The 27717-nt window shown below is 39.6% G+C and overlaps 1 protein-coding gene across 2 annotated transcripts in view; it reads left to right on the forward strand.

Annotated features, from left to right (window-relative positions):
• Window positions 1–17268, forward strand: part of fcho2.L (FCH and mu domain containing endocytic adaptor 2 L homeolog) — an 80533-nt gene extending 63265 nt beyond the window's left edge. Inside the window, exons 15-27 of one of the 2 annotated variants that reach the window (XM_041568752.1) lie at window positions 939–963; window positions 1232–1271; window positions 1639–1724; window positions 1936–2403; window positions 3952–4067; window positions 5478–5607; window positions 6554–6665; window positions 8440–8595; window positions 9316–9448; window positions 10744–10943; window positions 12547–12611; window positions 13040–13204; window positions 15859–17268. In XM_041568752.1, the coding sequence (XP_041424686.1) occupies window positions 939–963; window positions 1232–1271; window positions 1639–1724; window positions 1936–2403; window positions 3952–4067; window positions 5478–5607; window positions 6554–6665; window positions 8440–8595; window positions 9316–9448; window positions 10744–10943; window positions 12547–12611; window positions 13040–13204; window positions 15859–15881 (1719 nt within the window). In that variant the 3' untranslated portion in view covers window positions 15882–17268. The remainder of the gene's footprint in view (window positions 1–938; window positions 964–1231; window positions 1272–1638; window positions 1725–1935; window positions 2404–3951; window positions 4068–5477; window positions 5608–6553; window positions 6666–8439; window positions 8596–9315; window positions 9449–10743; window positions 10944–12546; window positions 12612–13039; window positions 13205–15858) is intronic. The other variant, XM_018265109.2, reaches the window with a different exon arrangement.
• The last annotated feature ends 10449 nt before the right edge of the window (window positions 17269–27717 follow it).

Consider the following 27717-nt stretch of genomic DNA (forward strand, 5'->3'; position numbering starts at 1 on the left):
GTCAGTAAAAAAACAACCTAGAATGCATAAATATTTTAGGTCATTTAAAGCAGCAGGGATTAAGAGTATCTTTCAGAAATAAGTTTTGCTTATGTCAGGTTATTCAAATAAATATCAGAATTTCTTGTTTGGGGTTTAATTGTGGGCTTGGACCTTTCTTCTATTTGTCTTTGCTGTAGAACACAAGGATTCACTTTTTATTGACAGTGTATGTAGGGTGCACTATTTTCTGCCTCTGTGTGACATTCTTTCCACTGTTCTCTTGGTACAATGGAGAGCAAAGCTGAAGGTGAACTACTTTTATCTATTACCCATATACATAAAAGCTCAGCAACTAGTGTTGGATGTTGGAAGCTCCAGATGGTGGGCAGAGCAGGTGATGTTGGGGGCAAATCTGATGACATAAGGAGAGGAGCTAAACATGTTCAGGGTGCTATGATGCGGTAACTGTGACTGTCCGAATTGTGTATCATAAGGGCAGAGTCCTGTCATGTTTTCAGAATTCTGAAATTTAGGGAGCCTGTTTTAAACGGGACTGTCTGTTCTTGTTCTGGGCAAATATTGTGACCGTATGTAACTCTTTCAGGTACATCTGAATTTTGGAAAAAGAAGAAAATTTTATATAGTGAATAAAGTACCCCCTATTGTAAAATATAAGGATATTATAAGTTACCGAGGAGTTTCATGACCATATAAAAACACAAGGCCGAGTGTTTTTATACAGGTCATGGAACGCCTAGGTAACTTCTAATATCCTCATATTTTGCAACTGGGGGTACTTTATTTATTATAATGCACAAATTTTAGTGAGTCATGTGACAGAAATGACATCAGAACTCGCCGTTTATAACTGATGACATCAGAACTCACCGTTTATAAGGATATAATTTACAAGATATTCATGGCTTTTGTGTATTATAATACATTTCTCTCTGCAGGCACAGATGAACAGGATCTCATCAAGTAAGTTCTATTTTTATTACTGGTTTTCATGCACCAGAAGCTGCCATCAGTAAATAACTAAAATATATAAATATTATACTGTTCTTGTTTTATTTTTGGGAAGGGGTTGGCTTTGTTTGTGATTGCTTGGCCACATCTTTCACTTTCATTTAGCATTGTTAGCTAAATACACAGCAGTATTGGGATCTAAATCAACACAACTACCAGTTCTATTTCCCAGTGTCTAGTTGGACAGAATAAACATGACTTTATTTGGGTGTTTGTTTAGGTGAAGATATGAATAGGACTAAGCTGCCAGGACAACCAGAGTAAGTAACAGCTTGTACTTAAAACACTTACGTATTATCTGTGGGAGATTGGTAAATTGTTCTATATTCTCTTCCAAAAAACAGGGGGTCAACGAAGACTAACATTGCTGGGCATACACAATAAGATCCACTTGGAGAGCTCACTCAGTGAGCAATATTTACATAAATTGGCAACCAACAGGCTTGGCCAAATCAGGATAATCCAATCATGGATTGAGTCCTATGCCTTTTTTCTTTTGTCAAGGGTTTATATGTTGTATAGTCCCTTAAATAGCTGTTTCATCATGAAAGTATAGGTTCTATTTCACTGTGTTTGGATATACTGTTGACATTTGGTTGACAAACGTTGTATACTGTCCTTTGGCAGGAGAGTTCGCAGCGATCTTCTTGCTTGGGATCCATTGTTTGGCTCATCACATGAGTCGTCTCCCATTTCCTCCTCAAGCTCCACAGGTAATAAACAATTGTTTATTAGGATTAAAGAGTATCTGAATCCCTCAGCATTGCCATATCTCAGGGTTTTTATCCAGACATAGTGCTGCTACACTCAGCTCACTGACTACTGTCACTTTTTAGTCCACAAGCCTCTCACGGGCAAAAGTGTGACAATCCTCTTGGTTGCACTGTGTATCCTACTTTCTGCTGTCTTTCCCTTTCTCTTTAGCTGCAGAAAAAGAGCAGTTGGGGAGTTTTCCCTTCCCCTCCACAGGTTCAGCCTTTCCATTTGATGACATACCAGGTTGTGATTCTGGAAATGTATCCCATATAGACTTTGGCAACAGCCTCTTTGATACCCTTGGCCCAATAAATGCACGTGTAGAGACCACACAACCCTCCTCTTCACAGCCTCAAAAGCACTGGACCTCTCTATATGGGATTTTCAAGCAGAATACAGGGAACCTCCGGAAACTCCAGAGATTTCATAGCCTTTTTGACAAAGCTGACAATGTGCCGTATTATGTATCGGAAAGAGCTCAGAAGGCTAGTGCTGTGGCAGCTGCTAGTGACTTGGCTAACATTAACTATTGGTCAGATAATGTGTTCACTGATGAAAGTTCTAGTTCTTTGGAGAAGTCTTCAGTATCTTCATCTTCCAGCTGTAGCCCATTCTCTCCTGTTCCTAAGCACAATGGTATGTGGAATTGCACAGAATGTGCCAGTTATGGAGTCTTAGCAACTCCTGCATCGTGTGTTTTTTTGTTTTGTTTTTTTTTTGGCAAACAATTGCATACTCACACCATGTGCTACTTTGACCTGTTACTCACACCCATTGGGTTATGTAATGGGCTTCTTTTTTGGCATTTTTTTTTTCTAACCAGACTAATATTTTATATGAGAGTCATCTCAAGTAGGCTAGAAATGCTACACAATTTGTATTGGGCATCTTTTCTAGACCTTTAGCAGTGAAGATCTGTGCCTCTGCAGATGCCCCCAGAAGCTCCCCATTGTCTTGTCTGCTGACTCACAGCACATGCTCTGTACTGCTGTCACCTACCTGTCACAACACTCGGCTAATTAGTAAGTAATTCTGATTTACATTACATGAAAGCTCAGAAACCAGGGAATTCTACTATAATCAAAGTATAATTAAATAATACCTCGTTTCATTAGTTTATATCACAGACAGATCTCATATTCTGCTTGATGATTTCCAATAACCCCTACACTTAGCTTCTCAACTGCAACCCAGAACCAACTGAGCATGTGCAGTGTCACTGACAAGATAGTGATCCAAGATAGTGAGCTCCCGTGGACATCTTTGAGGGCCCGGATCATTACTATATACATGGGTATTTGGAGAGTGCATGTAAAACTAAAAAATAAATCTTAGGGATGCACAGGATCCAGGATTGTGTTCGGGATTCGGCCAGGATTCTTTCAGCAGGATTCGGTTTTGGCCAAATCCTTGTACCTGGCCGAACTGGATCCTAATTTGCATATGCAAATTAGGGCCAGAAAGGGAAATCACATGACTTTTCGTCACAAAGCAAGGAAGTAAAAAATGTTTTCACTTTTTCCATTCCTGCCTCTAATTTGCATATGCAAATTCGGATTCGGTATTCAGCCGAATCTTTTACTAAGGATTCAGGGATTTGGCCGAATCCAAATTAGTGGATTTGGTGCATCCCTAATAAATCCTCATCCGCTGTCCCAGGTGGACTTTCTAGAATGGTTTCCAGTTTTGTGAAGAATGTTTTGTGGGAATGTTGCACGTGTGTTTGTGAATCACAGAAAGGTAGACCCAAGTTTGCAATATGCAAGCGGACTCTGTTGTACTAACCCTAGGAAAACCAATCTGCAGGAAGCCTGAGGCAGCTAATGGTTGAGATGCCCCTGTGCTAACCAAGTACTAGAAGTACAAATGTAGCCTTGAGCTTTGTGGGGCAAAGTTATACAAGTGGTGACGACATGGTGCGTTGGGTCCAGGAAAGTGACCAATAGAGATGTATAACTCTAAAGCTCAGAATGCATCTGACAGGGACATCAGAAGGTTGGCTTTTTTAATATAATCCTATTTCCATCCTTCCCTTCTGAAGGAAGCTTGGCCTGTTACTTCATGAAGCATTTGTTCCATTATAAATCCCCTCTGAAAGAGCATGTTTCTCTACTCAGCATGATAAACCATATAAACAATAGACTTTCTAAATGTTAATAAATATACATATATTTTTTTTAACAGTGTCCCCTCCTGCAAGGCCGACTACACCTCTTTCAGTTGGCAGCATTGGCCCACCACCTCGACCTGCTTCACGCCCAAAGCTTTCTGCGGCGAAACTCTGTGGAATTAATGAAGTAGTATGTACTCTTGCCTACTGCCAACTTCATTTCTCTTGTGTGTAAATGTACAGGGGTTGGGGTGGGTTTCAAGACTGCTGTGTCCACCCAAGTCCAGTAAGGTGATGGTGCTTGATGGTATAGGGCAGCAGCCAATTTTTCTTATGTAGAAAAATTATATATAGCTCTCTGCTGCCCTTAAACGTTCTGTAGAAATAATGACATACCTTTCTGTTAAAAAAAAAAAACGTAATTTGGGATACATAGGAATTATTTTTTTCCTAACCTTCCAAACCCACATTATGAAAAACATTGACATGCAGATCTTGAGAGATAATGAAGATAACTGGAGGGTAGAACAAAGGCTGTCTAGGGCAACTGTTAAACTGTTTCCATATAGTGCCCCATACTTGGGGGACTAGCTTTTTAAAGGGCAAATCAACCCCAAAATAAAAATTTGCCTAAGGAGCAGTTTACCTTTAAATTAACTGTTAGTAATGTATACTTATATTCTGAGACAATTTACAGTTGGTCTTCATGTTTTATATTTTGTCGTTTTTGAATGATTTAAATTTTGTTTAGTAGCTCTCCCGTTTGGAATTTCTACAGCTGTCTTGTTTCTACAGTAAGATGAATAGGCGAGGGCCTGAATAGAAAAATACAATTTGTAAACTCCCCACCACTCATTAAAAGCTGCAAAGAAGCAGAAGAGAACACAAATAATTAAAATAAATAAATAAAAGTGATGGCCAATTGCATCTTTGCTAAGAATATGACATTCTACAATATACTAAAACTGAACTACCACTTTAAGGAGCCTGGGGACCATAAATGTCTCATAGAGGATGACATCCAGCCCATGGGCCTCCAGTTGGACAACCTGCTCAAGGGCATAGGGCAAAGTCAATTCTGAATTAGTTGCAAATTTAGAGAAGCAAGAGAGTCACACAAAGCCAATATTACAGTATATATATATCTATCTCATCCTTGAGAAAGGTCCCAAGAGGGACCGAAACGTTGGAGCACTGTGATGTGTGAAATGAAATAATAAAAAGACACTTGTTTTACAAAGGGAAGTGCTGGCCCAGGAATGCTTTATTCCAGATTTTGATTATATGATTGAGAATTGGCCGTGCACCCCTGAGATTGCTTGATTGGAGTGCGGATACTGAAGATATATAACTATATATATATAACTATATATATATATATATATATATATATATATATATATATATATATATATATATATATATATATATATATATATATATATATATATATATATATATATATATATATATATATATATATATATGACTATATGGTAGTATTTCTATTAGAGGGAGTTAGTTTTCCTTTGGGACATTACTTTCATTCTGTAAATTACATGTGTATGTTCAAATGCGTTTTTTTTGTTTTGTTTTTAAGCCACGGCCATTCAGCCCTCCATTAACGTCGAACACTAGTCCAACTCCCTCAGCCTCTTTGCCTCGTGCCGAAAGCTCCTCCTCAATATCATCTTCCGCTTCTATAAGTGCAGCAAATACTCCCACTTTTGGTAAGTTGTGATCAAGGACTATAAAATGGAAGATTGAGTGTTCCATGGATGTATATAATATTGTAGGGTCACAGAAACAAGTGCATTCTAAAACGACTTTTATGTAGTCACTTTTTGGCTTTTTTGTGGGACTGCATGTCTGTATCTGCTTTCTTTATGGCAAGATGTGTAGCTATATATGTACCATTTGTCTAGAAAGATCATTAAACAAGTTTAAACCTGCCCAATTGACAAACTGACCTATGGTGCACACATGTCAGTTAGGTTTACCCGAATAAACATACAAATACCAAGACCTGCATACAATACATGTACCAAAAAGTGTATGAAGGGAAGTATCTGTATGTGTACAGCTTATTTAGGTGCAAGATTTTAACTTTAATGAATCGCGTGAGGTTGGTTTTATTCTGTAGCAAATGTGTGTGTGTGTCAGTAATGCATGTTCCTATTAGGAAACTTGATAGTTCATTATATTGTGTGTTTCTACTTGTAAATGTTTCCATTCCCTGTAAAGGTGCTGGGTATTTTAACATTGTCAGGGTTAAGACCAATCCAATGTTTTGTGTCCAAAGGCCCACGGCTTTATAATGATGTGCTTACGTTGCAGGCGGCTGGAAGTAAATGAGGCATGTCTGTTTGTTAGTTACTCTCACATGCACATGTACTGTGGTTTATGGTATTGCGGGGGGCCGGTTGTCCCTAAAGTCGTCCAGATGCCATAATTAGCATGTCTGTACCCTTGGAAAGGGTAACAGGTTATCTTGCAAAGGAACAAGCTGCCTGTATCTATTCATTATGCCTCTTAATTATAAGTGTAGATATATACATTTATGTAACCATTTCCCATGACACCTATATTTCTTTGGTAAATAAATTGGACTAACTGACAAATAGCATGTTTATGTTCCCATGTAACTCAAATAACCTAATTACCCTTGTGTTCTAGGCATATCCCGGGGCCCCAGCCCAGTCATCCTTGGGAACCAAGACACATTGCCAGTTGCTGTTGCTCTTTCAGAGTCTGTGAATGCCTACTTCAGAGGAGCAGATCCCACAAAGTAAGCCTTCGCCTTGCAGATCTGTTCTGCATTGTACCAAAGGCTACTGGAGTGGATAGGTAGTCTTTCTGCTGGATGTGAATTCTGACCTCTGATTATATTGTACTTCTAGTTCTGTGCTGGCAGTTTCTTTTATTTTCTTGTTCCAAGCAGTTAGAGGTGACAGTATGGGCTACTAGAATAAGAACATTAAAGCATTCGGGAGGCCCAGCAAAATTATGAATTACAAACCCTCTCCCCAAAATATTTGCACCCTGGGACTCTGAAATTTTCCAGTTCATCCAAATGTCTTGGTCAGAGAATAAAGGCCCTCTGCGAGGACCACACTATTTGCCCGTTATAATATTATTGTCATTATTATAACTGTGCGAAATCCATTTCATGCTTAAACTCTTTTATAATAGAATATAACCCAATGGTATTAAAGGCTGTAAAAGTGAGATTAATGTGATGCCAGTTTCTATGTAATAACTCTTTTAGGCCTAAAGCATTAAGCATTTATCAGAATGAGCCTCCTGCATTCAGTTGCGCTTCTGTATAATTAAAGAAAGCACTGCTGTCCCCACTGACTGTATATTGCTCTGATATTTTTAGGTTCAAGTATGGGACCTATTATCCAAAATGCTTGGGACCTGGGGTTTTAAGTAGCAGTCTTTCCATAATTTGGATCTCCGTACGTTAGGTCTATTAAAAGTCATATATAGATTATATAAACCCAATAGGATTGTTTTGCCTCCAATAAGGATTTATTATATCTCACTTTTGATCAAGTGCATGCTACTGTTTTATTATTACAGAGAAAAGGAAATCATTTTTAAACATATTTTATTTAAAATTGAGTTTTTTGGAGCTGGCCTTCCTGGAATTTAAAGTTTTCTGGATAATAGGTTTCTGGATAAAGAATCCTATACCTATACTTGATTTGCAGCACATAATAAATTTATATTAGCTCTGGCCTATTTGTAGCAACATGGCACCAAATTGAATTGTATTCTTAGTTTGCAGTCAAAATTATGTTCTCCTTGGATTTAAAAGTACAGGTATGGGATCTGTTATCCAGAATGCTTGGGACCTGGGGGTTTCCGGATAAGGGGTCTTACTGTAATTTGGATCTTCATTCCTTAAGTCTACTAAAAAATCATGTAAACATTTAAATAAGCCCAAAAGGCTGGTTTTGTATCCAATAAGGATTAATTATATTTTAGTTGGGATCAAGAACAAGGTACTGTTTTATTACAGAGAAATAGGAAATCATTTAAAAAAATTTTTGGATTATTTTATTATAACGGAGTCGATGGGATACTGCCTTACTGCAATTCGAAGCTTTCTGGACAACAAGTTTCCATATAACGGATCCCATTCCTGTATTTCCATTTTTCTTTTGTTCGTTTTGTGCTCAACTCGCAAGGTGGGTAATGAAAGAGGTAATTACACAGCACAGGCCTCCTTCACCATGAGCTTCTCTTATCAGAGATGTTTGTTATAATCTTACCTGATAATTTGTGCTGCAGCTATAAAGGTATGCAGTATGGCAGCTGCTCTCAATGCATGTTTTTCTTTTACATTTGCAATGTATCTGACTTGTGGTTTCTCAGTGTTTTGCATAACTTTTATCTGGCATTTAAAATGGTCATTAGGCTTTTCATATATGTAGGGATTCAGGAAACCGTCTGAGAGCCTAATGGTTTGCTGTCAAATGTTGGGCTAGAGGTGGCAAGCAGAGAGATCATGAATATGTATCATGTAACGTTGCCACTGTCCGTATATTTTGCAGATGCATTGTGAAGATAACTGGGGAAATGACAGTATCTTTTCCAAGTGGGATCATTAAGGTTTTCACAAGCAACCCATCTCCAGCTGTTTTGTGCTTCAAGTTGAAAAACACCAGCAGACTGGAGCAGATCCTACCAAATAATCAGCTTCTATACAGGTACACTGGATGAAGTTGCAGCTATTTGTCGCAACATCAGAGCTTATGGTGAAACTTTCAAATTCGCATATGTTTAAATGGAGGGAGACTTATAAACGAGTGTATAGGCAAATAGGTACCTTGCTCCTTAGGATAACAGCCCCTAATCTGTGTTATTGGGTTGATGTTTAAAAGAATTGTTCAGTATAAAAATAAAAACTGGGTAAATAGATTTGCTGCTCAAAATAAAAAATGTTTCTAATATACTTAGTTAGCCAAAAATATAATCTATAAATGCTGGAGTGACTGGATGTGTAACATAATAGCCAGAACACTACTTCTTGCTTTGCAGCTCTCTTGGTTTCCACTGATTGGTTACCAGGCTTTAACCAATCAGTGACTTAAGTGGGGCACATGGGTCATAACTGTTGCTTTTGAATCTGAGCTGAATGCTGAGGATCAATTGCAAACTCACTGAACAGTTATTTCCCATGTGGCCCCCCTTATAGTCACTGACTAACTCAGAGTTAGAGAGCTGAAAAGCAGGAAGTAGTGTTCTGTTCTTTTAGACATCCAGTCACTCCAGCCTTTATTCATTACATTTTTGTCTAACTAACTATATTAGAAACATTTTTTATTTTGCGTAGGTTATCTATTTATCTGTTTTTCATTTTCACACTGAACTGTTCCTTTGAGTTGATTGGTGTGGCCTGTGCAACTGACCTGCTTAATCTGCTTTAGCGATCCATCTCAGAGCGACAACAATTGCAAAGATTTCTGGATGAACATGCAAGCTGTCACTGCCTACCTCAAGAAATCATCAGAACAGAACCCATCAGCTTCATACTATAACGTAGATATATTAAAGTATCAGGTAAGGGCAATACATATTGTGTATCTCAATTCTCCCTGCTTTCTGAGTACACCACTGGTTTGTGCCCTTGTTCATGTTGTTAAGACTGTTGTTATCTGTACGCACTCTCAAGGTGCCTATGTCTGAAGGTCATGACCATTAATACAGTGGTTTGGGCCCATTATAACAAGCAAATAAAGGCACAGTTTGCCTTCGAGACTTTTAATAATTCAAACCTTTATTGTGATTGGTTTAATGTGATTAATTCTCTTGACAGGCATTAATATGCTTGATTTAGTAAATTAGAGACAGCTAGGAAAAATAGTGTGAAACTCACTTCAGCTTCTCATTCATGTTTAACTCCCTTTGATGCCAAGGGACTGTGTTTAATATTTCATTATTTATATAGTGGCCAATATATTTCATTTTTTTTTTTATGACTAATACGATCAAAAATAAGCTAAAATACACTTGGATTTTTAGTTCAATAAATCCATGAATTATATAAAACCAGAAAAAGGCAATGACTTTTCCTGGGCCTGTGGAAGCACCTATGATTACAGAATGAGAACAACAGCAGAATTTATAGTTTATCACACCCCTTACTGTTTATTTCCTCAGTAGAATTAATTTGTCTGTGAGCACAGGCAGCACATCTGCTAAATAAATCACTTTTCTCTTTGCTAGTTGTAATATTGGTGTGTAGGCAGCCATCTCAGGTCATTTTGCCTGGTCATGTGCTTTCAGAAAGAGCCAGCACTTTAGGATGGAACTGCTTTCTGGCAGGCTGTTGTTTCTCCTACTCAATGTACCTGAATGTGCCATAGTGGGACCTGGATTTTACTATTGAGTGCTGTTCTTATATCTACCAGGCAGCTGTTATCTGGTTACCTTCCTATTGTTCTGTTGTAAGGCTGCTGGGGGGGAGGGAGGGGGGGTGATATCACTCCAACTTGCAGTACAGCAGTAAAGAGTGACTGGAGTTTATCAGAGCACAAGTCACATGACTTGGGGCTAGGATACTGACAATATGTCTAGCCCTGTGTCAGATTTCAAAATTAAATATAAAAAAATCAGTTTGTTTTTTTGAGAAATGGATTTCAGTGCAGAATTCTGCTGAAGCAGCACTATTAACTGATGCATTTTGGGGGAAAAATTCCCATGACCGTATCCTTTTAAGGTTCAATAAAGACACAGCTGCCATTTTTTGTTTTGATGATGTTTGATTGCTCATTATTTTAGGCAATTGCCCTGATACTGAGAGGATTTCCTTGATTTTACCGAATGCTAGTTTTTAACGTTCTATCAATTCTTAGGTTTCATCAAATGGAATCCAGTCCACTCCTCTGAATCTTGCCACCTATTGGAAATGTACCTCGAGTACGACCGACGTCCGGTTAGACTACAAGTACAACCCACAACTGATGGCTACGCCCAGCACGTTGTCTAATGTGCAAGTGTTGGTACCAGTTGATGGTGGAGTAACAAGCATGCAGTCCCTGCCCTCTGCAATATGGTGAGAAAAGCATTCATCTCTTCCAAAATCTCAGGTTCCCAAAATAAAGGGCTACCCATTGGCTAACTGGGAAAATGGAGCCAAATATTACCTGTGACTGTCCTTTTCCGTATTTGAGAATTTCCCATCCTTTAGGCTAATATGAAACTTCAGCCATTGTGTCCATAGTTGCGTTCAGGCAGAAAACAGCAGTTATAAAACACATCTATTGCTACTTTCCATAAATGTATAGAAAATACTCTGCCAATGACAAACTTCAATTCCTTTTTCACTGTAGTAAAATACAGTACCTTATACTTCATCCCAACTAAGATATAATTAATCCTTATTGGAGGCAAAACAATCCCATTGGGATTAATTAGTGTTTAAATAATCTTAAACAGATTTAAGGTCTATTGTCAAATTATGGAAAGACCCCATATCTGGAAAACTCCAGATCCAAAGCATTCTGGATAATAGTTCCCATATGAAAGATAAAGGTATTTGGTGGATATTTTACAAGGTAATGAAAGACAAAAATGTATTAAAAATGCAAAGGAGGTTCTGGCCTAACACGTTTTGTGCCTGTTGGGGCACTTACTCATGAGTGCCCCAACAGGAATGAAACTCCTTAGGCCAGAACCTCTTTTATCCTAATAAATGGCTTAAATTTTTTTTTATAACTTCTCTTTATTTAAAGTAGTAGTTATTGTATATATCAAGGGCGTTTATACAGTTGCAGTCACATTTAGATCACAGTGTATTTCCTTATACCATAGGCTTGTGCCAAAATTACAATACCAAATGTAAACAATTGTGAAAATAAATGGCTTTACATTTTTAATTGTTACATACACCCATGGACTGGGGTGAATGGTGGAATTCCCTTGGACTATTACTTTAAAAATAAATTGCCTTATACATAAGGTGAGGTGTTTTGGACTTTACTTTGAAATTCATTATGGGCTTAACACACACTGATCATTAGTATTTCTCGAACGGGTCCCATATCTGTAATTAGACAAAGCCACAGTATTCTGAAATATCTTACCTGTGATCTGCTGGCCATAATGGAACCTACAGCTCTACAGAACCCTGCAAGTCTGCCCCCACTACGACCGCTTATTTATATTAAAGGATTTATTGGTCCTTATGTAAACACACAAGGTAGAACTGTTGCAGTTAGGGATGCACTGAATCCAGGATTCTGCCTTTTTCAGCAGGATTCGGATTCGGCTGAATACTTCTGCCAGGCAAAACCAAATCGGAATCCTAATTTGCATATGTAAATTAGGTGCGGGGAGGGAAGTTGTGTGACTTTTTGTCACAAAACAAGGAAGTAAAAAATGTTTTCCCCTTTCCACCCCTAATTTGCATATGCAAATTAGGATTTGATTCGGTATTTGGCCGAATCTTTCGCGAAGGATTCGGGGGTTCGGCCGAATCCAAAATAGTGGATTCGGTGCATCCCTAGTTGCAGAAACCCTTATATTGTGTGTTTTATACCCAGTTATTCTTTGCATTATCTCATCAATGTTTAAATACAAATGTTAAATCTGTATCAATAATTTTGTTGTTTTCAGATGTTGCGCAAGTGTATCATGTGCTGCTCTTTGTTTTCTAGGAATGCAGAACAAATGAAGGCCTTATGGAAAATTTCTGTAATTTCAGAAAAATCTGAAAATGGAGGCAAGTCTTCAAATATTTCTCCAGCTAAAATTAGCTTTAAAGCTTGAGCCCGATCATAATGACTCTCCAGCAGGCAGTGTACTGGGTAACATGATTTATTGGAGCGCGCAGTAGATACACAAGCACCTTGATTTAACAACAATACAGCAAATTACACAGCAAGGGGGTTGTTTAAACAATTGTTGTTATATATTCAAGTGCCCCTTAGAGAAACACACAGAAAACAGCAGGGACCATTTACAGTGATTTAATGCCATGATTGTGGATATAAAGCATAACTTGCTCATTCCCTTGTGAGTATGTTCTGTATTTATCATTGTGGGTCATTGTCCATACACACTGCATACCATGTAGCCATAGATATGAGGAAATCCTTAAGCTTTCGTTGATTTAATTCATTATTTGTTTTTTTTTTTCCTGTCTTATAGGAGCTGGATCACTTAGGGCAAAATTTGACCTTTCCGATGGACCGAGTAACCCGAGCACAGTTGCAGTGCAGTTTGTTAGTGAGGGATGTACTCTCTCTGGAGTTGATATTGAGCTGGTAGGGACGGGATATCGTCTGTCTTTAGTCAAAAAGAGGTTTGGCACAGGTGAGGGCTCTTTCTCATTACATTTTATTGATTTGTGCTATGTACAAGTGAATGCCCAGCATGACATGCTTCACTACCTTTGACCCTTGTATTAAGATTATGTGCCTTTACAGGGGATGCTTGGTATTGATATACAGCTTGCCATTTTTGGACAGCCATGACATAGGGTTATACATGGTACACACACTATATAAGCCAAAGTATCCAACATCTCATTGCTAAATCAAGGGTATTAAAGCACACATAAAGCCTACATTTTCCTACCATCTATATAAGTTGGGCACCTCTTCCCCACCTAAATGGCTTTGTTTGTACTGCATATACCCACTTCATCTGCCAGTGTCATCACATTTTCCTAAAACAAACGGCAGCTTTCACCCTGGTGGCCATTTTCCCTCAGTCATCAGTAAAAAGAAAGACTTACACTCGCACACCCTGGCCGTCCAGACTTCAGCGACTCCCAGGTGCTCGATGCTAGAGGGAATGGGCAACCTCAGAAACAACGTAGGAACAAGACACACCGGCACAGCATGGGTGAGTTCAGCAGGTTAAACCTTGCTCGTTTATTGCGGATGCAACGTTTCGGGGCGTGACCCCTTTCTCAAGCATGAGAAAGGGGTCACGCCCCGAAACGTTGCATCCGCAATAAACGAGCAAGGTTTAACCTGCTGAACTCACCCATGCTGTGCCGGTGTGTCTTGTCCCTCAGTCATCAGTGACATATACATTTGCAAAGAGCACATTTCTACTGTAGGGTTCATGCAATCAAGAATGCAGGCTTACACAGGCAGAACTTACTTTGATGAACAGTTCTGCTAGAAATGAGCACTGTAATGGCTCAGGAGAGGAGGTATGGGGAAATAAATAGGAGCAGACAGCAAGAGCAGAGTTTCTATGGGAACCAGCAAGGTCAAATCTTCAATGGCTGTTACACTGGAGGGTGTGTTTAGTGATATGACCTGAGAAGAACTGAGCATGCTCAGTAGCCAACAGTCTGTTAAAGAAAGAGAAGGAATCCTAAGTGGATGCTGCAGCTTTACTATTAATCTTTTAACAACCAGAGTGGCAGGTAATTAAATACTTAAAAAAAGCTGTTCACTGATTTTATATCTTTGTGGGGGAGGGGGGTTTACACGTCCTTAGATCTAAAGTCATAGAACAAAGAACATTCTAATAAATCCAAGTTGGGTTGAGGTCAGGTCTCTCTGTGACTCTCCGGTCAAGTTCTTCCACTCCCATCAGAGTAAATGTTTTTTCTGTTGTAGTGCTGTTTTCTGGATTTCTGTCTGTGGATTTTAGTGTATAGGGTTAACAGTGGACTGGCACCCAATAATTCAAGGTTTAATAGAAAAAGTTGTGTGAGCTTTAAAGAAAAACTATACTCTCCAATATATTGCATAAAACTGCTCATATGTAAAACCCTGCGTCATGTAAATAAACCATTTTCATAATAATAGACTTTGTTAGTAGTATGTACCATTGGGTAATCCTAAATAGAAAATTGCCATTTTAAAAAATAAGGACCATCCCTGGGATCCTAAGATTCACTGTGCACACATACAAACCATACATGTTAGGTCACATGAGCCAATTAACAGACAGAGTTCTGTCTTTTGCTTCAACACTTCTTCCTGTTACAGTTAGAGTTGTAGTATTTCTGGTCAGGTGATCTCTGAGGCAGCACACAGACCATTACAAAATGGTGGTTCAAGGCAAGAGATGTAAAAGGGCAAGATTTACTTAAATATATAACTATGATTCTTTAATATTCCACTTAATTTGAAATACATGATCTGTTGCTTAAGTATTCATTTGGTGGTATAGTTTTCCTTTAATCCCTGCTTCACCAAACTGTAAGCATTATGCATTCAGGCAGGTAGTGTTCTCCTGGCATCAGCCAAACCCAGACTTTTTCATCCGGCTATCAGATGGTGAAATCATTCATTCATCACTCCAGAGGACACATTTCCGGCAACTCTAGAGTCCAGTGGCTGGAAATTTTATACCACTCCACATAGTGGTGAGAGCTTTGTTTGTCTTTGATCCTCCATAAAAACTTCCACTTCCCTACATATAAATCTTATACTGAAATTGCTTCCAGAGACAGCTTGTAACCTAAGTGTTCCAACTTAGGGGTGTCTGCATACTATTGCCCTACCTTTTCCTGGCTTATTCTACTATATAATAAATATTGTTCTCACACTTAGAAACCTTCCATGGGATTATGGCAGTATGGCTCACTCGACACCAGTGATCCCCAAGCAGTAGCTCGTGAGCAACATGTTGCTCTCCAACCCCTTGGATGTTGCTCCCAGTGGCCTCAAAGCAGGTGCTTATTTTTTAATCCCAGGCTTGGAGGAGAGATTTGGTTGTATAAAAACCAGGTGCACTGCCAAACAGAATCTCAATGTAGGTTGATAATCCTCATAGGGGCTACTAAATGGCCAATCACAGCCCTTATTTGGCACCACAAGAACATTTTTTATGCTAGTGTTGCTCCCCAACTCCTTTTTACTTCTGAATGTTGCTCACGGGTTCAAAAGGTTGGGGATTCCTGCTCTACACTGAGAGGCATTGCTCTATACTGTTTGTATGTTTTGTTAAAGAAATAAAATAACTTCCCCCTTTTTTTTCTTCTTCTTCTTCTTTTCCAGGAAAATACATGGCAGAATGTTGATTTTATTCCCTGTGTGATCACATATACGCAGAGCAGCCTTCCTGTTAACTTATCGAAAACTCTTCCATATTGCTCTTTTAATTATAGATATATATATTTTTAATTTTTGACTTATTTTAGAAGGTATTTCTATATGGCTGCCAACTTTGGAACATAAAAAATGCACTTTTTTTTAATGAGTCATTTTGTTGAAATATCTACTACATGATGTAGCACTGAAATTTTCTCCAATCGTGGTTAAAAATGCTGATTTTTTTTTTTTAATTATGTTATGGCAATATTTGTGCATTTCTATTAAGGCATAACTTACATATACAGACCCATGCTATATACAAATGTATACCACACGAGCACCTCTGTCAGTCCATAGCCTTGTATTTGTATGGAACTGGTGCAACTGTCTTTTACATTATCTAAGTTAGTAATGGACAACCCGTGCCCTCCAGATGTTGAACTTTATCTCCCAGGATCCCATCAGCAGACGACTTGAGATTTGTAGTGAAGCAACATCTAGAGGGCCACAGACTGCTCATGCTTGATCTAATTGGTCAGTATTTTAATGGGGTTGAAATTTGTATCTAACATTTGATACAATGTTAGAGGTCACATCTGCAGCCAAGCCCTGCTGCATTACCAAATGCAGTATCTGCAGCCAATGGGAAAACCTGCAGGAGAGCCACTTGCAGTTCAGAAGGGATGTTAAATTAATAGGCTACTATTGTAACCCCCAGAGTCTAGCTAGAGGGCTTTGGTTTGCCAAACTCCATTATACCCCAAACATCCTATCATATCATTACTCCAAGGAATGCCGTGTTTGTAATACTACAGTTACAAAGTGTCACAGAAAAATATATTGGAATATATAAGAAAACAAATCCAAAAGACTCCCTCGGACGCATTCAGCGTTCACTTTTAGCATTTTATATATTATTTATTTATTAAAGAAAATGTAGCTTTGCCAAATATAGCCTTCTGCCAATAAGAAGCCCAATGGCATCGGTGGGATTTTGTCACATTGTCCATTCGAGCTTGGCTTGTGCCACCCAGGTGTAGCCGTCACCTGGGAATGTGTAGCCATTTTGTTTGTTGATATTTGCACCAGTGCACAATGTTGGGGGAGCTGAATTGCCCTTTAGTGATTATTGGGGCTCATAATGCCATTGTCTGTAATGAGTGGAAGTGTCCTAATCTGCATAGATAATCTTATTTTTTGCAAGAAAGCAAACCTCAGGCATACAAATTGTATTCGGCCAACAGAGAGCTGCCATATTCCTTGATTGACTCTGTCTTCTTTTTCCCCCATTGTATCATCCGTTTAGTATAGTGCGCAAGAAATCCAAAACATTTATGGATTAATTCTATAAGTCCCTAAATGTATTAAATAATTTTTTAAAAAAATGCAGTGAGCAAACACTAAGGGCTATGGTACATGGGGCATATTCTCCACCATCGGAGAAGCACCTGACCCACCACTGCTGCTCCAGTTCACTTGAATGTGAATTAGCTGCTGGCCCCATGTTAAATATGCAATAAAGATCCAATAGAAAAAATTGCAATGGCACACAGGTCTGAAGAAACACCTCAAGTGTTTATTGCGGAGTGCAGTATAACGTTTCGAGGTGGACCCCTTTGTGCAAGGGCCAAACTTATTTGTATTTAGCCAATCCTGTGCAGTATCTGACCAGATGTACGAGGGGCTATTTCCTTTTAATTGTTCTGTTCATTCAGGCCAACAGCCTGAACAATCCGTTTAGCAGGAAGTGAAAAACTGCCGCTGCACCTGCACTTCCTCTACTGTTCATGCACCATGGGCTGGCCAACATGTTGCACTGGCAGATGAAATGTACAAACTTGTCCAAACATTGAACCAACAATATCCATGTTACATAGGTATCGGGTCGAGCCAACATACACATACCGAAAATCGTACAAAACACATTTATTAACGTCTTCTAAACTGGCCAGTGAATGGTAGGGATATACTGTAGCACTCGCCAGCTGCCTGTTATCCAGCAAATACCAGTGGTTATAAACTCCATGGGTGCACGTCCCTTAGGCAGTGGAACATGGGGTGTTTCAAACACCAATGGTTCCAAAACACACTCCTCTCTGCCAACAGGTGTTTTGCAAGGGGGATTTCATGGGTAGCGGCAGTGCCAGTAGGATATTGTTCAGGAACATGGAAAACATGATTCCCAAGTAATACCCAACAACCGGCACAAGTGTCTGCCATAGGAATCACTTTTGCCATTGTGATTTAAAAATGGCTGCCAGTATAGAAGGGATTTTCAGTTGCTGTGGTACCCAGTGCCCAGTACACTAGAATCTGCAACTTGCTGTGGCTCAGAACCTTTAAAAATAGAAACAGTGCACCATGGAGGGAGAAAAATGTGTAGACTTAAAAGTCGCTTTAAAAATCCATATTTATTATTCCAATTTCATTCGTAAAAAAGGCAAAACATATAAAGCAACCATAGCTTGGTTCCTTCATATGTTTTGTCTTTTTTACGAATGAAATTGGAATAATAAATATGGATTTTTAAAGCGACTTTTAAGTCTACACATTTTTCTCCCTCCATGGTGCACTGTTTCTATTTTTAAAGGTTCTGGACTTTCGAGCTGTACCGGGGTAGCTGTTCACGTGTGGCACATGGAGTATGGAGTAGATCGGAGTGCTCCCAGGTAACTAATCCTATACTTACTGTGGCTCAGACAGATATATTTTAAATAGAATATAAGGATATTCTAAGTTACTGAGGAGTTCCATGACCATATAAAAACACAAGGCCGAAGGTCACGGAACTCTAATATCCTCATAATTTGCAACAGGGGGTACTTTATTTATTATAATACACAAGTTTCAGTGAGTCATGTGACAGAAATGACATCACTAAGCTCCAATTATAACCAATGACATCACCGTTTATAAGGATATAATTTAGAGGATATTCATGGCTCTTGCGTATTATATATAACATATACAGTGATACATTTTTAGACTAACACCTATGCAACGAGTACGAGTTGGTTCATTTTTATGCACTGCCCCTTACACTTTGTAGCCTTTAAGTACATAGGTCTGTCTTGGAGGAAACATTTGGGGAATGTGTTGCCTTAAGTTCTTGTACCTCAGTTAACAGGTGCCAGATGCCCGTACGCCATTCAGAAGGAACGTCCCGCCATTTAAGCCAAGGGCTGTGCAAATAACCTTAAACCACTACATGTTACCGTTTGTAGCTGCAAATGAACAATCACCATTACACTAAGAACCAAGAAGCTTTTGCTGAATTAAGTTTCACTATTAAGCAATAATTATGCTTCTTTATAACACGTTGCCATCAGCAGTGATTTAGAAACAGGGGAAAGCAATAAAACTGCTCTTTTTTTTAGGAATGGCAACAGGTTTATATAATCTCGGACAGTTTTACAGTTTCTAAAGCCAATATTAACACTTCTAGGTATCTCTATTGTAATCTGTTTTGCTGCCAAACCACTAATTGGTTTCTTTCCTCCTACCTGGAATTTACATGTAATGCTGCATAAACATTAAGGCATAATCCTTTACGTAAATTTCAGCACTTTTAATCTCACTTTTGGTAAGTATTGAGAAACTCATTGGTTATAGGAGCTGGTTACAATATTGAAGCCATACAGATTTTTTTATGGGACTTTTCTCTTGCAAATGAATAAAACTATAAATCCACAGGTTGATGCTGGTATCTGCCGTGTGATAATATTAAGCTTAGCGAGCTGGTTCTTGCTTCTGGATACAGTGATGTTACCCTTTGTAGCTGCCTCTTGTCTAGAGAAATTTGTAAACACTGAAAGCTAATGTTCCTGAGTTTTTATGCAGTGTTCTTACTTCTGGTTGTAAATTAAAACAAAACAAGTTTATCTTACAAAAAAAAAAATGTAAATATTTTTGATTTTTTTTTTTTTTCATAATGTAAATTTTACAGAATATGGTGCATCTGTAATAAACATGTAATATATATGATTTATGAAATGGCTAGTATTCTGTTCTTTTATGTGATGTTCATCTATTACAAAGTGGACCATCTGCAATAAACATATTGATGCATGAAAGAAGGAACTGGCCAATCAAGCGGTCTGATGGGAAGAGCCTCTGCAAGAGGAGATGCCAGTATTAAACCAATGAGCAGTGCTCACACATCATATCCTGAGATAGGTAAGATTAGGGGGCACATTTACTAAGCTCTAGGGAAGGATTCGAATTAAAAAAACTTCGAATTTCAAAGTGTTTTTTTGGGTATTTCAACCATCGAATAGGCTACTACGACCTTCGACTTAGATTTGAACGATTCGAACTAAAATTCGTTCGACTATTTGACCATTCGATAATCGAATTACTGTCTCTAAGAAAAACTTTGACTACATACTTCGGCAGTTTAAACCTACCAAGGTACAATGTTAGCCTATGGCGACCTTCCCCATCACTTTTCTAAGCTTTTTATGATCGAAGAAAAATCCTTTGATCAATCGATTAAAATCGTTCGATTGGAAGGATTTTATCATTCGATCGAATGATTTTTACTTCGATCGATCGAAGTATTTGCGCTAAATCCTTCGAATTCAATATTCGAATTCGAAGGATTTAACTTCGAGGGTTAATTAACCCTCGATATTCGACCCTTGATAAATGTGCCCCTGTGTGTATGATCAGATCAGGGTGGCTGACCCAGGATAAGGAGCCAATGTATTTAATAGTGGAAATTCAATTGTTACATATGTTTATTTCCAAAGTCAAGAATATTTGGAATTGTGATCCATTACAAATTCAGAATTCAAGTCAGGACTGTATTTTCTATATCAAGACCAGTACCTAGGCAGCTTTAGGGGATGGTCCTCTGGTATTTCCACCGCAGCAGCTCATTCCAGACAACTGTCCTCTAAATACAGCGGCAAAGCTGAATGGGGATCCCACTTTTCTGCAATTAGTGCATGAATCAGTGAGTATAGGGTCTGGATGGAGGTCCGATGCCTGGGACAGCACTGGACCCAAATATACCCAAAGTAAGCGTATTTGCAGAACTACCACACTTGATATGGTGCTCTCAGAGAAAGCACAGCAGTTGCAGCACACTTTCAGGAGAGGAATTCACGTAATTGATTAAGTACAGAAATTCTTATTTATGCAATATCTAAAATTGAGATATGATCCCATGTAAAGGGATGGCTCATCTTGAAGTTAACACAAACTCTGATTCTTTCCAGCTTTCAAACGGGGGTCACTGACCCCATCTAAAAAAAAAAAACATGCGCGGTAGGCTACACATTTACTGCTAATGCTACTTTTTATTACTCATCTTTGTATTCAGGCCTCTCCTATTCATATTACAGTCTCTTATTCAAATCAATGCATTGTGTTACTAGGGGAATTTGGATCCTAAAACTCAAAAACCACAAAAAAACAAAACCAAGTGCAGATTTTCTCAGAATATCACTCTCTGCATCATACTAAAATGTAATTTAAAGGTGAACAACCCCTTTAATAACTGTATCTCACCTTGCATTAGTTGTTCACAATAAAACATATCTGTGTCAGTCCAGTATGTATTAGCCACAACATTTGTAGAGAGAGCTCATGATATTTGATCAGAAGTTTTCATTATAATCGCAGGAAACCAGTTCAACCTGACAAATGTTCATCTGCTATTATGCAAAAACCCATAAACATGTACTGGCAGACAGAAACCAATGCTGCGCCCTGTGTGACATTAGTTCGCCAAAAATGTAATGTATAAAGGCCGGAGTGACCGGATGTCTAACATAATAGCCAGAACACTACTTCCTGCTTTTCAGCTCTTTAACTCTGAGTTAGTCAGTGACTTTAAGGGGGGCCACATGGGACATAACTGTTCAGTGAGTTTGTAATTGATCCTCAGCATTCAGCTCAGATTCAAAAGCAACAGTTATGACCCCCATCAAGTCACTGATTGGTTACTGCCTGGTAACCAATCAGTGGAAACCAAGAAAGCTGCAAAGCAGGAAGTAGTGTTCTGGCTATTATGTTAGACATCATTCCAGCCTTTATAAATTACATTTTTAGCTAACTATATTGAAAAGATTTTTTATTTTTTCCTATCTATTTACCAAGTTTTTATTTTTACATTTTAAACAATAAGGAAATGTAATGTATCTGTTACGTGTCCCGGCATGCACCCCGCCAAACAGCTTGTGCTTTCCCAGTGAATATTAATATGGAGCGCTGCTGAGATTGCATCTTAATAACTAGTTACAAATTTACTTTCTCCAATGAATATCGGAGCCTGTTTTTCTGGATTTTGATTTCAAAAGCTACTGCCGGTGATATCTATTAAAGCCACTTTAATATGCTTGAGAAGTCAGGGGAATGTGCCCTTGCTTGCTTAGCTTCTCAGTACTATTAGTCACTTATGTGCTACTGACTTCACAGCTCTTTTAATTCCTGAACAGACGAGAGAGCATTACTGCTACATTGTTCCTGTAGTCCGAGCATGGAAGAGCAATGACATTGCTTTCAGTATTTATTACATTAACAAATAAAGTTGCTTCCTTTTTCTAAATGTAAAAATTGCATTATTTGGGCACACATCATCTTTAATAATATTCAGTTTAAGGCTATGTGTTTCAGATACAACTGAATCGGTACATGTCCACACCACTCACTGAAAGTCTCTCGTATATAGCTGGGGGGGGGGGGGTTCTCGTTTTTTTTCAAGAATTTTGCATAGAAAATGTGATTATTTAAGGCACAGTACAGAATTTTTAATTGATTTATATTTTATATGTTCCTTGTTTTCATCAGGTGAAGGTTATATTAAAATTACATGATAGTTCTTATGTAACAGTTACTACTGGTATGCCACCTATAATCAGTGTCGGACTGGGCCGGCGGGAAACCGGGAAAAAACCCGGTGGGCCCCCGGCCTTCATGGGCCCCCGCCAGCCCCCCCTCCCCCAATGTTCTGGCCCCCCTCCGCTGATGTCTGGGCCCCCAAATAAAATGAATTGCTGCGCCGGTATCGCATGCGCACCTGCGTTTGGGCACAAACCAGCATGCGCCGAGACGTTCGCGCATTCGTGCTGGCCTGCGGCCAGATGTGCGCGCTGGCGTGCGGCCAGACGTTCACGCATGCGCACGGGGGGGCTGGAGTATAGTTACCCGGTGGGCCCCCCCATATCCAGTCCGACCCTGCCTATAATCCAGAATGCTTGGGACTTGGGGTTTTCTGTATTTTTGAATCACTGTACCTTCTCTGCTAAAAAAAAATTCATTTAAGTATTAAATAAACCCTATAGGATTGTTTTGCCACCAATATGGATTTGTGCAGCTTAGTTTCCATTTCTGTTTTACTACTACAGAGAAAAAGGAAATCATTTTTTAAAAAAAATTTGAATTACAGTAGAAACCCCATTTTACGTTTTTCAGGGGACCAGAAAAAAATGGTGTAAAATCCGTGAAAATATAAAATCAGGGAAATGTATTATGCATAATATATAGGTGGGAGCGGTGGTGGACCGGGGGATTGGGCCAGGGCTCGCACCCCGCGCACCGCTGTTTCCAATAGGAAAATCGCGTATGGAGGGTAGGACCACAAAATAATCTAAAATGAGGGAAAACTTAAAATCAGGGGATGTAAAATTGAGGTTCCACTTTATGGAAGATGCCTTCCTATAATTTGTAGCTTTCTGGATAATACATTTCACAGAAGCCGATCAGGAAGTACAAGAGCAGAACAGTATGCTTTGGAATGTTCCATTTGTGCTCATGACCGATGACTCCATTCACCTGAATAACAGGGGGCACTGGTGGAGCAGGCAGGCATATGCCTTGCTGACATAAGTGTGTGACATAAGCCTTAGACTATTACAGTAATTGTCTATCTGTTATTAATCTGTACAAAACCTGCACAAACCAGATTGGTATTGTGTGTAATGAAGCTGCATTGCACAAAGCAAAAACAGAGCCAATCGTGCATTACACACGTCTCTTTATTTCAAGCAACCATTAATGGTAGAGTAATGGTATGAGCCTAAGGGGTAGTGGGGAACTGGTCACTGTGATTACAGGCACACTGACATGTATACACACACATACCTGACTCCAATCTGTGAAACTCTGCACTGATACATGAGCCATGTATTAGGGACACTTTCAGGGTTAAGGGATCAGTAAATCGTTAGTATAGATCGAAAAAAAAAAACCACAAAGACAAATTGAACTTTTAAATCGTTAAGTCTTTATTAAGAAATAACTTACCTAAACTCCACTTGCGCTCCTCTTTAAAAGGCGACAAGGCGGCCATCCATCATGCAGTGCTGGATTTCTCGTCCCTGGCTGTCTCCTATAAGGAAAGCAGGAGAAATCGAGCACCGTACGATGGATTGCTGGATCGCCTTCGAGCACAAGCGGAGTTTCGGTAAGTTATTTCTTAATAAAGACTTAGCAATGTAAAAGTTTAATTTGTCCTTGTATTTTTTTTCATTCTATACTAACAAATTTTTTTTTTTTTTAAATTGATGTTACTGGTTCTTTAATGAACTATGCACGGGGATGGAGGGACTACCTATGGTAGTATGTAGGGGCTTTTCTTATTGGGGGGTTTAGTTCTCCTTTAAGTTGACTTTTAGTATTTTATAGCATAGACTACTCTTAGAAACCTTACAATTGATCTTTGTTTTTTCAGTTTCTGAGTTATTTGCTCTTCCTCTGCTGCCTCTATCCTGTTCTCAAATGGGGATCACTGACGCCAGCAACCAAAAAACATATTGGCTACAATATGTGAGGCTACAATTTGTTACTATTTTTATTTCTTACCTTTCTATTCAGTCCCTTTGCTGTTCATATTTCAGTCTCTCATTCGAGCCACTTCCTGGCTGCTAGGGGAAATAGAACCCTAGCAACTAGATAGCTGCTGAAGAATGGAGAGCTGCTCAACAAAAAGCTAAACCATTTGAAAAATGAAAACCAATAGCAAATTTTTCTTAATGTCACTGTCTACATCATACTAAAAGTTAAGGGTGAACAACGCCTTTAAACCTTAGTTCTAATCTCAAAGGAAAAAAAAAAATCTAAAGGATTAAAAAGAAGCTGAACAAAATGAATTCCTGTATTTCAATATTAATCATTACATGGAATATGAATTGACATTCCAGTTTTCCATCTCTGTCACCAAAACCAGCATGTGTATAGGACAACCCATTATATCTAGAAATGATATGTGTGCATTTGTCAGCCATTATTCTGCTAATTGCCCTTCTTCTTATAATCTCTTTTCAAACTTCCACCCACCCACTCACAGCTGCCTACTACTATCTGCTGAGCTTCAACCTCCTATAGCAATATGTTAGATTCGTGAGCCTGAATACACCGTTTATCTCTGTATGAACTCACTCAGAGGAGTGGCATGATCATGGGCTCAGGCTTCAGCAGATACAGTGCACCAGCAGGTGATCTGGGACCAGTTTATAGCAAGGTACAAGGACAAGTCTTACAGGAAGGTGTGGACATTTCCCAGGCCGCAGCAGCAGTAACAAGTTTTGAATATACTATATATTCCTGAGTCTTATAAAAGTGCATATTCATTAAGGTCAACGAATTATGACAAATCATCAAAAAAAAGGGTTCCAGGATGCCATCAAAGGTTTCCTCTATTTTTAAAAAAAGCATTTCTAAAATGTGTGGAAAAATAAAATCACATTAACACTTCTTATTACTTTTAGACGGATCTTGTTGTGCATACTGTACAATTGTGGGGGTAACAATTATGATGTGATAGGTGCCCTTTAAGGGCTGATCTATGTGGCAGATTTTGTACTGAAATGTGTGGGAAACAGCTGCCCATACACTGTACACCCAGAATATACCCAAGCAGCCCTATAGGGGGCAACCTTGGCAAATACCCCCAAGGTTAAACTCCCCTGGAGATTTTTATCATATTTTGTGGGTCAGATTTTATCTGATCTTGCCAGATAAAGTCGGTTGGAGTCTTTTGTTCATGCATTTAATCAATCAGAAAAAAAGTCTTTCTGACATCATCAGTGTCGGACTGGCCCGGCAGGACACTGGGAAAAAACCCGGTGGGCCCCGACCCTCATGGGCCCGCGCTGGGCCAAACCCCCTCTCTCCATTCTGAAATCGAAAAAAATTGGCGCTGTGCAGCCTGCCCAATGCGCCAAGTGCCGTAGCGTTCGTGCACACCCGCGCGCTTCACAGTAGGGGCCGGACGGGGAGGCTGGAGGGGGGCCTTGGACAGCGGCTCCAGTGGGCCCCCCAGTCCGACTTTGGACACCATCTGACAGGCGTGCTGTGTCGGATAGCAAAACTTCCATGTAGTTTTTAGGTTTTTCTATCAGTCCCATTATATTTTAATCCAGGAGACTACATCCCACTTGTAGGATGTGTCTTGTTGATCTTGCATTTATAGGGAGCCCCAACGTTTTGATGGTGGCCCTGAGTGTTTTTAAAAATGCACACACACGTTTAAAATGCACCCACAAAATATTTTAATTAATTTAAAATTAGAGGGGAGATTGGCACCAGTTTAATGTGAGTGTTTGTTCTTAAGGTTGACCCCATATGATCAGGGCAGCCATCAGGGGGGAGAGTTGTAGGGGGCCCGAGGGTAAGGGGGGCCTATGCCACGCCACACTTACTTGATTAGCCAGGCCCCCCCATCTGTCTGAGAGCTGCTGACTTCGGGAAGGCACGGACGTTTAAGGGGCCCTGGCCACCAATTTTCTTATAATGTGGGGGGGCCCCTGGCCATCAATTTTTTTTCCTCATGTGGGGTCCTAGCCACCAATTTATTTTAATGGGGGGGCCCTGGCCATAAATGTTTTTTTATGGGGGGCCCTGACAACCAATATCTTTTTATTTTTTATTAACATGTGGGAACTCTAGCCACCAATATTTTTTTTGTTTTTTTACTGTGTAGTGGGGAGGGTGGACCTGTAGGTGGGGCTTGTGGTGGGCGCAGCCCACGGGGCCCAGGAAATCTTGTTGTATGGGGCCCTGCGATTTCTGATGGCGGTCCTGCATATGATCTACCCTTTCCTTTTCATGGACCATAATGCCTCTCCAACCCTCATCAAACTGGAGTACACCCTAATCATGTGCGCGCCAAGATGGCCGCCCACACCTCCAGTGAGGATTGAGGAAGGTTTTGATGTGATAGGTGCCTCATGGATTGTTAGGGCCTAGCAGGCTTTGATAGGCTCCCCATAAGGTTCAGTAATCACAGCAGCAATAGAATGACTTATTCGAGCAGCCGGTACAGGCCAGTTGTTGGGGCCCTTGAACTATTATTTGAGAAAATTCATCGGTATTAGTTATTACTCGGAATTCTAAAACTATATCCCTGCGCCGCTGAACTCTTATTGTCTCGACTTATTGTCTCGACTTATTTAGGGCGGAATCAAACCTATAAAGTTCTAGTTTTTGTTGAAGTTTGTTACTTCCGGATTAGTGGGACATCGACTTTCCCGTATACAGACAGGGGCGCCTTGCAGTGACATTCAGACTGAGCTATTACCAGGCTTGGTGTCGATACGACTTCCCTCATCATAATATGTTCAATTCACACACAACCGGTTTCAAGTCAGCCTTCCATGTATATTTGCATTTCAAATAAGCCCGCCCCTCCTAACGCCGCACACACCCCTTACACCCCTCCCTCCTGCCAGTGAAGTGTTCCTGCCGAGCGCAGGTAAATACGGCCCCACCCTCACCTGGCGGTACCATTGGTCAGACTGGGGTAGGAGAGGTGAGATAAGTAGGAGGTGTGGCCTCAACAGTGCCAGGTTGGTCGCTTTGAGCTCGAATGGTGGTGAT

This window comes from Xenopus laevis, chromosome 1L (genome assembly GCF_017654675.1).
Source record: "Xenopus laevis strain J_2021 chromosome 1L, Xenopus_laevis_v10.1, whole genome shotgun sequence".
Classification (NCBI taxonomy): domain Eukaryota; kingdom Metazoa; phylum Chordata; class Amphibia; order Anura; family Pipidae; genus Xenopus; species Xenopus laevis.